The sequence below is a fragment of the Sorghum bicolor genome, chromosome 9, assembly GCF_000003195.3.
Source record: "Sorghum bicolor cultivar BTx623 chromosome 9, Sorghum_bicolor_NCBIv3, whole genome shotgun sequence".
Lineage (NCBI taxonomy): Eukaryota > Viridiplantae > Streptophyta > Magnoliopsida > Poales > Poaceae > Sorghum > Sorghum bicolor.
Window position 1 is genome coordinate 2,688,863 of NC_012878.2, and position 14,756 is coordinate 2,703,618.

The 14,756-nt window shown below is 39.9% G+C and overlaps 1 protein-coding gene across 1 annotated transcript; it reads right to left on the reverse strand.

Moving 5' to 3' along the window:
- Positions 1,917-8,639, reverse strand: LOC8071273 (homeobox protein knotted-1-like 10). Its single transcript, XM_002440479.2, has 5 exons — positions 7,831-8,639; positions 7,582-7,695; positions 7,343-7,472; positions 2,565-2,815; positions 1,917-2,441 (listed from the first exon to the last, which is right to left on the reverse strand). Exons 1-5 carry the CDS (start codon positions 8,050-8,052, stop codon positions 2,247-2,249), a joined length of 912 nt encoding a protein of 303 aa, XP_002440524.1. The 5' UTR covers positions 8,053-8,639; the 3' UTR covers positions 1,917-2,246.

A 14,756-nucleotide genomic window follows, 5' to 3' on the forward strand; every position in this document is an offset into this window, starting at 1 on the left:
AGTATCTTCTTAGGCCCAGTATCCGCGCAGAACAGCACGAGTCGTTGTATTGCGGCGCTGCTGCTGATGCTGTACCTGTCCGGGGAGAATAGCACCACATCGCTAGCGGAAGGAGGAGAGTCGAGGAGAGTCTGCCTACGTAAGCACGACGAGGTGCACTTCATACAAGCACGCAGCTGCGTGATGTGCACAAAGCGAACTATTCTTTCGCCTTTTACTAAAGAATACCGTGTGCACGTCACAATAAGCAGCATACGCTAATTTTTGAAGGGCCCATCTCTTTTCTGAGATGCCCAACAATTTAAGTTAAATATTTATTTTAATAAATATATATATATATAAATAATAAATGTATAATATAATATTTTTTGTTTTAAATTATAAGTTATTTTAAGAATCTTGGAGAGTTAAAGTATTTTAAGTTTGACTAAAAATATAGAAAAAAATATAAAAATTTATATCATAAAATAGGTATACTATGAAAATATAACTAACAAAGAATCTAATAATACTTAGTTGTTACCAAAAATATTATTATTTTACTATATAAATTTGGTCATTTTGACTCTCTAAAATTTTTGGAATGACTTATAATTTGAGACAGAGGGAGTAACATATAAATTTAATATATTTCAGTTTATTCAATTTATATTTCTTTGTTATGTTATATAGTTTTAAAATTTTATAGTCCTTGATGTAATTGTATCCTGTTAGTTTTGGAAGGAGATGCCGAATGTGTGGCATTGAGCGTTGTGCTCAGTATTAACTATTAAGGTTACAATGCAGTTTCAAAAAGAAAGAAAAAAAAAAGGTTAGAATGTGTGTCGTTGAGCGTTGTGCTCAGTAAAGGGTAAAGGTTACTGAACATTTTTAAAATACCCAAAAACTGCTCAAAGATCAATTAATAGAGAAAAGACCGAGCACTATTTCAGAAATTAACCTTGAGCTTATCAATCCAATCTGTCAACTATTCAGCAGTGTTTTTTTCTTACAACAAATTAGCCAACGATATTTTCTACTATAGCTTATCAGCCAAACGAAAGGTGGGCCAACAGGGTCACTCTACGGCTGGGCCGACAGATCAAAACTTTATTTTTAAAATTGTAAGCTATACACATGAGTTGATACAGAACTGATTCGGGCTGGGCCGATGGAGGGAGGCTTAACAAGTCCAGCAGTTTCTGGGCCCGCCCTGGTGCATCTTAGACCCCCCAAGTGCAGGCCCAAGAACGGGGTAGGCGGCGGCGGCGGCGGCACCGGAAGTCCGGAAGACGTCAATTTTGGCCTTGTTTAGTTCACCCCAAAAAGCAAAAAGTTTTCAAGATTTCCCGTCACATCGAATCTTGCGGCACATGCATGAAGCATTAAATATAGACGAAAACAAAAACTAATTACACAGTTTAGCTGGAAATCGCGAGACGAATTTTTTGATCCTAGTTAGTCTATAATTGGATAATATTTGTCACAAACAAACGAAAGTGCTACAGTACCGAAATCCGAAATCTTTTCGGAACTAAACAAGGCCTTTGTCAACAAAACACACGTGATATCCTTCTTACCCTCTTCGTCTGCTCTGCTCCGGCCAACGACGATCGACACGAAGACGACGGCAGCAGCCCTCTGCTCCGATCCGGTCGCCGCGTACATATCCGAGCCGCCGCAGCAGCACAAATATCTTTCTCACCAAACGCTTGTAGGTGCAGCCAAGTTGGCCACAGCACGACAACGACAGATACTTGCACACAGAAAACACTGCATTCATTCGTCACTGTCTCAGTGCATACAGGACACAGGAGGAAGTAGGAACGAAATCCATTGCTGCAAGTATTATTAATAAGTATATTCTGTCACACTTCTGATTCCCAATTACTCCCAGTATTTTTCAGATGTATGTAAAACTGGGTGATCAATATGCATACATACAGGCAACTAAACAATTCATGTTATAAGTAATTGTTATGGTACTTTCAGACAGAGTCTTTACAGGGCCATCTGGACTGGACAGCAACTTCCCTTGTAGTACTACATACTGTGTGCAGTGTACCGAACACGTTGTCGCCCATATACACAATAAAATCCCGACAAAATGACAGCGGTTATTGGTTCGTTCATGTGACTAATCTCCATATCATCAACCAACAATTACCCCCATTGGCAGTGCAGTGCAGTGCAATGCAGTTGAACTGCAATGCAAACACTACATGCCCAGTAAATTGTATGCTGCAACTGATGTCGTCAGAGTGTGATCACGGCCCGATCGTGCCAGTGTCGAAGTAGAGCGTCGTCCCGGAGGATGATCCGCCGCCCGTGACACCCTCCATTAGCGCGAACCGCATGTCCTCCGATGGCTTCCAGTGCCGCTTCCGCTGGTTGATGAACCAGTTGTTGATCTGCTTCGGGTCCAACCCAGTCATCGCTGCCAGCCTCACCTTATCCTCTTCCTGCAAAGACCACCGTATCAATATATATCATCTCCAGGATATTAACATTTGAGCAATGCTGATCACGGATTTGACATTTGAGTAAGGACAAGATCAAAGGTGTGTGTGTTGTCAGGATGTTACAGTAGGGTATGGCCAGCGGTAATGCGTGTTCCACCAGTCCATCAGCGCCGACCGAGCATCCTTCGGTAGCTTCCCTTTCTTCCTCTTCTTCAGGAACTCAGACCGCAGCCGGCTCAAACAACCACTGTACTTCTTCAGCAGCATCTCCTTGAGCTCACGGTCAGCCAACCGTGAGCTGTGCTCCTGACCCAGGTCAGTCGCCTCTGTGTCTCCTGAGCATGGTTCGTCCTCAGAGGACCCTACCATTTCATCTTGATGCAAACATTCCAAATCAGATTGCAGTTTTCAACATAATGGAAATGTTAGGCGCAATACTGGATTGGGCAGATTTTAGGACAGTAGTGGAGCAGATTAGATTACATGAGAATAATGCAAAACAGTGAGACAAGACGCCGTCCACAGGCTGGTAAAAACTGAACATAAGCCCCTTTTTGACAGCAATAATATTGAACAATATCAATAACCAAACAGATAGACACTGAGAACTACCCTTCTGTAGTAAGTAAAAACAGTAATATTCAGATTTTCTTTTTTCTGAATGTGTTTTACAAACAGAAAGCCAAGGACTGCAGCACAGAAAAGTAGTGAACGTGAAAAGTTAACTTTACAAAGATATGGACGAGATGCAATTCAGACTACAATGAAAAACAAAACAAAGCTAGATGTTTGATCAGCCTCCAAATATCCTGTCAAATCTAGTCTCCAAAATTTTTCTTACTTTGTTACCAAATAAAGTTAAGGATCAATATTTTATTCTGCGACATCATAACAGTTTGATCTGCATAACCAATAGCAAACAAAAGAATCACCACAGTTCATGTTTTTTCCCCATTTCATTGAAGAATTGCAGTTAAATCTAAGAGAAAACTTGCAATTTTAGAATTGGTATTCCAGGAAACAGAGAAAGCATTAGCATCCCTTCTGCACATTCCTAAAGCAATCTTAAATTGTCATCCGTGCCACATCAGCACTCAAGTCTGCTCGTGATGGAATGTAATGCTGATTTGTCCACCGGAGCTAAAGCTATCACCTGTTTTGAGAACAATGTGTACTGCAATAGTTCTTATGTCCTCAGGAAGCAAACTCCAGGTGGTGTTTAGTCTTCAGATAAAATATTTCCAGTATACTGTATTGCAAAGCATATATTTCTAGCAAGCATTGAAAACTGTGTTGGTGTCTTAATTTTTCTCACCCTTAATAAGCTTTGCTTGCAAAACTGGAAAGCAAGCTGCACAGCCCTGTTAGGAGCTATCTTAAATATGATATGCAGCAAGGCAGTGGTTGAGGCCTCCTAGAAAAGTACTATGACGTAAACAACAATGCAATCTTTCTCTGTTTTTAAACCCAAGTTGACTAGGTATGTTTAGTGCCAGAGCTCTATGGTTTTGTTTATGAAAAAAAGAGGAAGTATAGTAGACACCATATTAAAACTATAAATAAAAATTAATATAAACAAATATTTTATATATCAGGGGAAACAAAACATAGGATGCATAACATAAATGTCTGCCTGCCTTCATATATGTTTTCCCTTTCCATGACATCAGACTGTAGAAAATTATCGTAAACTATTCTATTAGACCTCACAACTATTACTGTGTGTTGTACCTCTGTTCCCAATGGTAAAATGCGTAGAAGTTGGATATTTTTGCTGTACCTCTTTTGTAGCAGGACCCTAGATAAATGAATTTAACAAAAGATCCTTACATCTTTCAAAGTTAAAGCAAATTAAGTAGTGAACAGCATCCATAAAATTTTGCTGAAACAGCAGATTAACTGACCCATTGAAAGATTATACACAACTGGATATCCATGTCAGAATTTATTGCAAACATTCTGTGCTAAATCATGCATAGTCAAATGGGTTTCAGTACCTACTTGCATGAATGGAACCACTCAATTAAATACATGAAGATGAAAATACGCCATTTATTTAATTTAAAGTTGCTCTAATAATGGTTTCTGGTAAATGAAAATACCATATCCAGGACCACAAAAAAGATCTTTTCCTGAGCTAGAGAGCAAATTGCATTTTTATTGTTGTCTGCTAATAAAAATACAAAAACATTTGTCTCCATTTGCATTATACTATGCATGAAAATTGCATGTTTGTCACCATTTCATATTGTAGAAGCATACTGTTGCTTAAATTTGAGTATTCCTTCAGTACTAACCTCTATAAGAGTTATTATGGATTTAAAGCACCAGTACAGAAAATAATTTGATTGTGACAGCCATAACCATGTGTACACATCTCTAACACAGCCAAGCCAGGATTTTTATTACGAACTGTGAATATATAGTCTACGTCTGTTCCTCCCTGCCCATACAAAAGCATCCATCATTCTGTTCCTCACCAGTCCAATGCTGCCTAAGCAGGTGATACACTCATTTACTTAATACTCCATCAGTTGTGAGGACAGTGATAATCAACCTTAGTATGGAGTTAGTGTCTCATTTGTATTATCATACATTGCAACCTTGCAAACAAAGGGTCACTCATTACTTACTGGATCATCCAGAGCTCACTGGAGATATTTACGTGTCATGGGATGCATAAAGGATTTCATAATTGGCACATGAAGGCATATTTGATCATTGATCTTATAAATAAATAACCTAAAGAATAATATCATATTAGGGCTTCGTAGCAACATAGACCAAAGCCAAACCAGTTATTAGGACAAGTTTTGCCCCCACAGTTATTTCTGTTTTCACCCCCAGGAATCACAGAATATTATAAAATTAAAAGATATGAAAAAACCCTATTGTTCTTTTCCTAATGAAGAAAAACATATTGTTCTTGAAACACAAAAGGTTAGGATATTTCCACTGAAAGATGGAGAGAAAAAAGGCACACATGTTAAACGCATACGTTCAAAAGTGAAGTCCATACAAACAGCACAAGAAATCCTAGCTCGTCGCTATAACAATAACTTATAATATCTAATATTGGAATTCTCATCGAGATGCATTCCATTAAGACAATTAGCCTTGTTTGCTTAAGACCATAACACATTGTTGAACACATATAGCAAAGTAAATAGATGAATGAATGAATGAATGAATGCATGCATGCATTCATAACAGCTACTTTGTGCCTGCATTTAGCAAAAAATTAATCTATTACAAATGTGCATATAACTGAATTGACGCGTTGAGCAAACAATACAAAACTTTACACACAAACAATCTTTTACTAGTTTTACCAATATACCAAGCTATAAATAACTAATGTGATGTTGATTGGCCTTGTCATTTTGGGATTAGTAGTGGTATAATATATTATTGAACAAAACCGTGATACATATACAACAATTTATCTCAGTAGCTTGTCACTGACAATATTAGTTATATGCATGCTGCTCATTGCCAGACTCTCCTTACCCACATTTTGTATGAACATGCGGAGCATAATTCTATTGGTCTGATCGAATTGTCACAGTTTACATAAATCACAATCCCTGTGTAAGTAAACCAGGAAATACATTTGTGGTCATCGGTATGATCATGTTTCATACCCCTTTGCAGTAACCTGCATGGCTGTACTTGGCATTGCCTAAATACATTGGAATGCAAGAAAACAAAACATGAACTGTTCTGCCCAGAACTGCGCTACTGTTTGTTAGGCTGTATTAAAGGTTTCACATGCTTCCATAGTTACCCAATGGCCGTCCTTTTGACTTTATTAAACATGTGAAGTTTTCCAAAAGCCCATGAGCGTTCATCACTACAAATTCACCTGTTCATGATGGCGAGATGTCACAATGCTCATGGAAATCGCAATCGCAGATGAGAATGGCTAACGCAAAGCAATCTTATAAATGTAAACAGCTAAATAAAAATTTTCTATCTCCATCCCATTGGCTTAGATGGAAGCCAACCCAAAACTTGCTCTTACGATATGTGTAAGCTGTATTAGCATGTAACTATGGATCTTACTAATAATTGTGTGGCAATAAGGCCATGTATTGAATCACAGAAAATAATAACAAACAAGAAAGATCGCCAGACACAATGAAGCCTAACTAACTGTCCTTAATCACTGGTTACCACAACAAAATCATGGTTAAACATAAAACAAAAAAAATCACACGATGTTTTCTTTGAGGAAATTAAAGCCAAGCCAGAATCCAGCCCAATATCTTGAGCTGCCCCCACAGCAAAAAAAAAGAAAAATCACCACAGCCACTGGCACCTGTAGCTACTAGCAATCCTAGCATGCACGAGCCAGATTCTCTTTTCCCAAAGCCATCCAACAAGCATGTCACCGCAGCTCCCTCAAGTTCCATCAGTCGTCAGATCGAGGCAGCCTACAAAAGTCTACAAGTAGCAGCAGCTACTCCATGCTCTTCTCTCTCTCTCTCTCTCTCTATCATCTGTGAGAGAGAAATGAGAGAGGAGGAGCGGGTCAGCAAGCAAAGGCAAAGCCAGCCATGGTGCACAGGAACGTTAGACAAAAACCCTACACGAGCAAGCTAGCACACGCCCAGAACTTTACTCCATCCGACCCCGGCGTCTGACACTCCTGCACCCCATTTGCATGGACACGATTTGACCACACAAGAACACGCACACGCGCACGCATTCATCAAAGCCGACCTCGCCCCTATATTCGCACACGCACACGCTATAGCTTTCTTCGCCTCACAGTTCACACAAGCGCAGCAGCAATAATGCACCGCACAGATGCATGTCCGCAATGGCGATGGTCGTCGTCGTACAAGGCCTGCCTGAGATCGAGATGCATGTGAGCGGAGGAAGTTAGTGGTGGTTACCGGAGAGCGAGGCGGCGCCGCCGCAGAGGGAGCTGAGCTGCGTCCGGACGCTGCTGAGGAAAGACGCCGCCTCGTCGAACGGCCGCGACAGCTCCTCCTTGTACCGCTCCAGCACCCGGCAGTACGCCTCCTGCGCGCCGCCGCCGCCGCCGCCACCGTCGCCACGGTCACATGTAATAACGACGCAAGAATCAGAACAGGTCTAGCGTGCGGCGCGCGAGTGCGTGCGTGCGTCGTACCATGAACTCGTCGAGCTCGGGGTCCAGGCCGACCTCCCCGCCAGCGGAGGCGGCGGCGCACCTCTCCCGTCCGATCTCCTCCAGCAGCGTGGCCACCTCCGGCGGCGCGCCCACCTGCACCACACGCCAAATCAAGAAAATTAAACCACGCGAGCGAGCGCGTCATCAAGGCGCAATCTTTCCCGCAAGTCGAACACTAGCGCGCTGTTGCTAGCCGGCCGCCACGATGGGGACGGCGGGGGTACGTACCTTGCGGCACTCGATGTAGGCGGAGAGGAGAGAGGGGTAGCGCGGGTGCCCGGCGATCTGCGCCTTGACCAGCTCCGTCAGATCCGCCGGCGGCGGAGGAGGCGGCTGCGGCGGCGGGGGCGGGGAAGAGCCCGGTCCACCGGCTACACCGGACGCCTCGCTGGCCGCCGCCGCCGCCCCGGCGCGCGAGATCCCCGGGTGGATGCTGTACAGATCCTCCATGCCCGCCGCGCCTCCCAGCAATCTTCTTGGCTCCTGGAGCTCGACTCGATCGCGTGCCCCCAGCAACGAACCAAGCTGCTGCTGCTGCTGCTGCCGCCTAATCTACCTTCTACTACCTATCTACATGCACCTGTGCACACATCCATATAATAAAAATAAAATCGCTGGAACGAAATAGTAGTAGAAGAAGACCCCCGATGGTTCTGTGTAGTTTATTTGTCTGGTTCTTGGGGCATGTGTGGATGCGGGAAGCTCCAGGAAGACGAAGAAGAAGAAGAAGAAGCGGCGGCAGCTAGCGCAGAAGAAAAAAAGGGGCAAGCAAGAACAAGAAAAGGTAGGGGAGATCATGGGGGGAAGGGGAACTAGCAGCTGCCGTTTGCACTGCAGACCCTGCTGCTGCTGCTGCTGCTACTGCTGGAGCTGCTGCAGGCGCAGAAGCTGGCCGTGATCTCTGCAGCAGCGGGATACATGGGGGTGAACTGCCTCTCTCTGGGACTGGGACTGGGGAGGATGATGGAGGCCGGCAGTGCCTGCCAGTGAGATTGGGAAAGAGGCAAGGAATAGAGCTAGGGAGTGGTAAAGGTAGGTGGTTTTTCTATGGAGAAAAAATTTGGTAAAGAAAAGTGCATCGATGGGTTTGTTGGGGACTCTTTTGTACGGTGGTTGTTTTTTTTTTCTTTAATGTTTTTCCATTTTGATTGATTTTTTTTTATGCAGTGAAGGTGTACTAGTGTGATGAGGGAGAAGGTGTGTCGTTCTTTTTTTGCATGGGAGACCTTGGTGAATGGATAAGACTTTGAAAGATGCCCTTGCTATGCTAGGCAGCATGCATGATCATATATTGCATGGTTCTTTTGGTTTTCGAGCTAGGGGAGTAGGAAATGAGTTCCACACGTCCATATAAGGGAAGCTTTAATAACAGTAAAAAGTTAAATATCCATTTTTAGGTGTCATCTAATCCTATACATATGCCTTACATGTAAAGCGTTCTTCGTTTAGATATTCGATCTCTTTCAAAGATAAAAGGGTTATGTCTGTCGTACACTAAGACGTGCAAAGAGCTTAGCTCTTCTCTTTACGCTAGTTTAAAGACGTTGTGTCTATATGTCTCTCTCCTCCATATGGTAGCTAATACTAGTTTACAATGGATCATTGGAGATTCCCTAAGTTTCAATGATCAATTTCACATGATATAGTTGATATACAAATAAATTGTACTGTTTTGTATCAGCCGTTTCCGTGAAAAAGGTAAAGTCGTATAAGACCATAAGAATTCGTAGGAGAGATGAAAGAAATTTCACATAAAAATGCTTGTTTACCTGATGGAATACATAAATGTGCAATGGAGTTCCACATTGGGGCAGTCTCAAATCAATATATGCCCTAATATATATTTTTTGATAAAAGATAATAAGAGATATTATATGTAGTATATACTATATATATGTAATGTATTAAGGAAAGGAAAATGAAACAGAGGACAAGTTATTCAATTTTTCATCTCATGATAAAGAGTAGAATACCTCCTCGTTACCTTCCTCCATGCCGTTTTCTTATTCTACCAAAAAGATGTATACATACAAAAAAAAAAGCTGACAAAACTTAAACATACAAGAATGTGCATGTGAATACATCTTTTGGTTACACAACTACTACAAAGTGACACATGTGAATACCCTAGTTGTGCAGGCACGTGATGCGAAAATGTTACAAGTGAGGACTTGGGGTCAGTAGCGACTTGTACAGGAAGATGAAAGACATGCATGCACGCACGCACAGTTGGCTGAACTGGGGGCCCCCTGTTTCAACTTTCATCATCATCATCATGCGAGAGAAAAAAAAAAAAAGGAGATGGAGATGGCCGTCTGCAGCTGGGGCCCAGATAGCACACGCGCGCGCACAAGGCGGGTGGGGCCAGGGCCGACCCTTACCCGCCCACCGCTCGCGGCTCGTCGCACGTGGGCGGGCGGGGCCCTGCCGTGCGAAGAAATGGGACCCACATGTCAGTGGGAGGGTGCACAGTGCGTGAAGGGACGGGGTGGGGAGGGGTCTCTCTCGTTGTCGCGTCGCGCGGGTACGAACACCGACGTGACGTTTCGCCACGTGTCATCACATCACCCTGTCCGTGGTGCTACTGCCAGCTTTTAACTACTGGCCTTTTGTTTTTCTCTCCCCTTTGAAACGTAAACGCTGTCGCACGTCGTACTAATAAGATTGTTTAGTTGCTACCCTCTCTATCCTATTTGTCAATTAGTGGACTAAATACATGAAATAAAAATCCGTCCATCCATAGTTCACGTGTTTGAGTGGTCTAGGACTAATAAACATTAGGTGAGCAAGAGCCTGTTTAGGCCCTATTTAGTTCCTCCTGATTTTTTTTAACTTTCATCGCATCGAATATTTGGACACATGCATGGACTACCAAATATAGACTATTTACGAAACTAAAAACACAACTACAGAATAATTTGATACATGAATCTTTTAAGCCTAATTAGTCCATGATTAGACACTAATTACCAAATAAAACGAAAATATTTTAACACCTCCAATCAAACACCCTCTTAGATTGGCTAAAGCTTCTAAAATTTAACTGGGTAATATTAGTTGTTGCATGTTTGGATTTCAGCTAAAAGGTGCATACATAGAGCAAAAAAAAAACTATATATTAGTCCTTGTTAGGTATTGTTTGATAATGAGTTGACAACTACCTAAGTGCTCAGTTAATTAGTCACACATTAGTCATCTTGTTTGAATGGACTATAGCTAGTTTTTAGCTGCTAGTTATTTGTAGGGGTGGAAATAGACATATGTCCATTTTGTCCAAATCTGTATCCTCTGACAAAACTTAAACATTGACTTCTGATATGGATGTCCAAATGGATGTATCTGGATTTGATTATCATAATTTTTCTCTATTCTGGTCTCATACCCATATTCGGAGAAATATAGAATATTCAATTGTTATTCGTATCAACGAGGAATATGCACATGATGAAAAGAATCAAAAGTTATTTTCATGATGACTAATGATATTGGTTTAGTTTTTAAAACTATTTAAAGTTATATCTACATGACAAATGATTAATACGTAATGATATAAAATGTATTCATATTCAAATTTTAAGTCTAATTCAATTTGTTTTGATTTAGTTTCAATCTTATATATTCATTGTTATAAAATTATATCCACATGTTTTTTTTGCTATCAAATACTATTTTATATACTTAAATTTAATTTTTTTCATAATTAATATTTTAATATATGATTCATAAATATTTAACTTAATATTTTTAAGATAATAAATAAAATAGTTATTTAACAAATATATTATTTTTTATATTACATGTCTTATATAAATTAATCTATACTTGAGAACACATTGATGAATTGAGTAGATTTACAAACTTTTCCCAGCTATTTCAAGCGTAACTCAACTAATACTCCTTGATCGGGAAAAAAAACTAATACTCCTATCCTAATAAAATACAAGGTATCATAAACACAGCTCACTTATCTGAAAAGTCATGGCTGAAAATATTGTTTGCTGATTTGTTGTGAGAGAAAAACACTACTGAATGACTGACAGATTCAACGGATAAGCTCAAGCAAATAGACTAAAAATAAAAATGATGCATGTAACCCTCTTTAACTATAGAGAGACTTTGTAGTTATCATATTTTGAGTCTGTTGCACACTATTGACATGTATGCATGAGATTGGGACTCTAGAAAGTTAATTTACCTAGAATACCTTATAGTTGCGACAGATTTTGAATTCTTCGATACCTTATTTTATCTCAGTTGTGGCACCTTATTTTATCTCAGTTGTGGCGGTACCACAATCAGCTAGCATGGCGGAGAACCAAACAGCCTGAGTCAAAAAAAAAAAACCTGCATTACCGTTTCTTAGTACACAACAAACTCGGAAAATAGTACGTTTTTTTCGTGCCGTTATAACAGCGTCAATGACACATGCAGTACGTTCCCTTGAACAAAGATCTGCAGAAAAAAACACTTGGAGTGCATAGATCTGATCGGATACAGTACAGTCTTTGAGCTTTAACACATGCAGACTTGCAGTGTAGTGGGTCCAAGCCATTCTCATCTTTGGAAAATTTGCCCCCGGGCCAGACGATCTTCGACGGACAAAACGTCAAGCAAAGCATGAGAGCTTTTGCATATCCTACCAACAATATCACTGAGGCTTTGTTTAGTTCCGAAAAGTGAAAAGTTTTCGGTACTGTAGCACTTTCGTTTGTTTGTGATAAATATTATCTAATTATAAATTAACTAGGATTAAAAGATTCGTCTCGTGATTTACAGCTAAACTGTGTAATTAGTTTTTATTTTCGTCTATATTTAATATTTTATGCATGTGCCACAAGATTCGATGTGATGGGGAATTTTAAAAACTTTTTGGTTTTCAAGGTGAACTAAACAAGCCCTGAGAGAAAACGTACTAATTATTGGGTTCAACCACTTGACATTGCTGATTGCTCAACAGTGGCCTATAAATGAACAGTTGGTACTGTACTAGCTAGCTGCCTGTCCACTGATGTCTCCCCCGGCCGCCATTCTCCAAGATTATACAGTATTTTCCTGTACTGTACATTTGACACTGAATTCCGTAACTGTGACAAGCAGTAGTTAAGAATTTCAGTTTAGAAAATGTGGCAAATTATGTGTTGCTGGAAAAGATAAGAAAAAAACTGTTGAAGTGAGGTGCTCCCTTTGTTTTTTTTTATGAGTACTGTAGGGGTTTGCACCCCTACAGCATTTATTACCAGAATACCAGGTGCTCCCTTTGTCAAGAATAGGGTTCAGTTCTAGATGAAATGAATTATTAAATATTAACTAAATTTATGTAAAAAATACTAATATTTGGTATATTCAATAAGTATCATGAAATTTGTAATGAAATAAGTTTTTATAGTATGTCTGTTTAAATTCATATACATGTTGACAACATTTTTTTTATAAACTTAACTAGATTAGTTTGACTTTGAGCAACTCTAGAATTCCATTATTTTTTGGAAGGATGTAGTACACATGTGATTATACTAACGGTAATGTGAGTGCCAAAACAGGTTTGAATACACTTTGGTCCATGGCTACTGTACACGTGTACGGCTATTCTTTCCTTGGGGAGCCAAGGACAGAAGGTAGGCATGTGAGTTTGTGCTCAAACAGTGTAGCTGACCGGAGCTCGCGACTTGATTCAATTAATTATAAATAGACTTGATTCAGTTAATTATAATAATTAAATACGTTATGTTATGTACTCCCTACTTTTAAATTTGAAGTCATTTAGACTTTTTTTAGAGTCAAAGCATCTCAAAGTTTGGTGTACTCCCTACTTTTTAAACTACAAGTCATTTAGATTTTTTTTTAGAGTCAAAGCATCTCAAAGTTTTATCAAAATTATAAAGATTTATGACATCAAATAGGTATACTACGAAAATGTAATTAATAAAGAATCTAATGTTACTTATTTATTATAATAAATATTGTTATTTTATTATATAAATTTAATAAAATTTGAAATATTTTGACTCTTCAAAAAAGTTGGAATGATTTGTAGTTTGAAATGGAGGGAGTATTTATATACTTGCGTGTGACTCATGTAAAAAAATGCGCTGCAGATGATGAATCTTTCATGAATTCCAAGGTTTTTTGGGCGCCATTTGAAACAGGGGAGTTGTTGGATTTCCTGGTAAAATAATATCTTCTCTTATAAAATTATCGTGACCCAAACGCCTGGGTTATTAGGGCGGGGAGGTGTATGTCCCCTGTTCACAAGTGAAACCTTGGGCTGGCTTTTGTGTGTTGTGCCAGCGGCAATGCCCTTGGTCGTTGCTCGTCTTATGGGGCATCTATCGGCCAGAAGCCAAAAGATAAAAACAAACAACTCAACTTTTGAGTTGGCTTTTAAAAAGCTGGAAATCTGACTTATGAGAAAATGAACTAACAGCTGAAAAGCATGTTCTCAGAAGGTTTTCTAGCTTCTGGTATTTTGAGAAGCTTAAAATTTATTACAAAAGTTAATAGGAAACATACCGTTAGAGATGTTGTTGAGGTTTCTCCGACCATATGTTAGAGAGCAAGTGAGAACTGAGAACTCAAATGTTTCTTGGTTGAATGGCATCATCTTCAACAATCATGTTCTCCTTGGACTAACGAATGATGGTGGCGTCTTTGGCACCTTCTTGCATATTGCATATTCTCCTGGACTTAGCACAATTAGGGTTTAGGCAAAGAATCACTGATACAAATTATCTGAAGAACTTGGTGAATCGACAAATTTATGATCTGTTCAACTAAGATATTGTCGTTACCAGTGATCGGTGATTTGTTTTCATGTGGCGGTAACCTATTTAGCTAAATCTATGTGTGGTAATCTTTTCGTCCTAAAATACAATGTATCCAAAGTGATTTTAGATAAAATAAGAAGTCTGACAAAAGACCACATTGCACCTTACTAATCAGGTTGATGGGAGAGGAGAGAGGGGGTTTAGGACCCAGAGTACTTGTATTTAGGTACACAATTTGAATTAGGGATCCCTTATATTCCATGACGGAAGGAGTATTATGTACGAGGCATGCATCAAAACTATGTCTATTTGCTTATTTAAGGTATCTCCATAAGACACTGGGTCTATTTGGTAGAGCTCCACTCCTAACTTATTCCAGTGCATTATGTG

Coding starts and splice junctions, on each gene's coding strand:
- LOC8071273 (XM_002440479.2), bottom strand. CDS start 8,052: ATGGAGGATCTGTACAGCATCCACCCGGGGATCTCGCGCGCCGGGGCG. Junction 2,816..7,342: donor CGGCGCCGCCTCGCTCTCCG/GTAACCACCACT, acceptor GTTTGCATCAAG/ATGAAATGGTAGGGTCCTCT. Junction 2,442..2,564: donor ACCGCTGGCCATACCCTACT/GTAACATCCTGA, acceptor TGGTCTTTGCAG/GAAGAGGATAAGGTGAGGCT.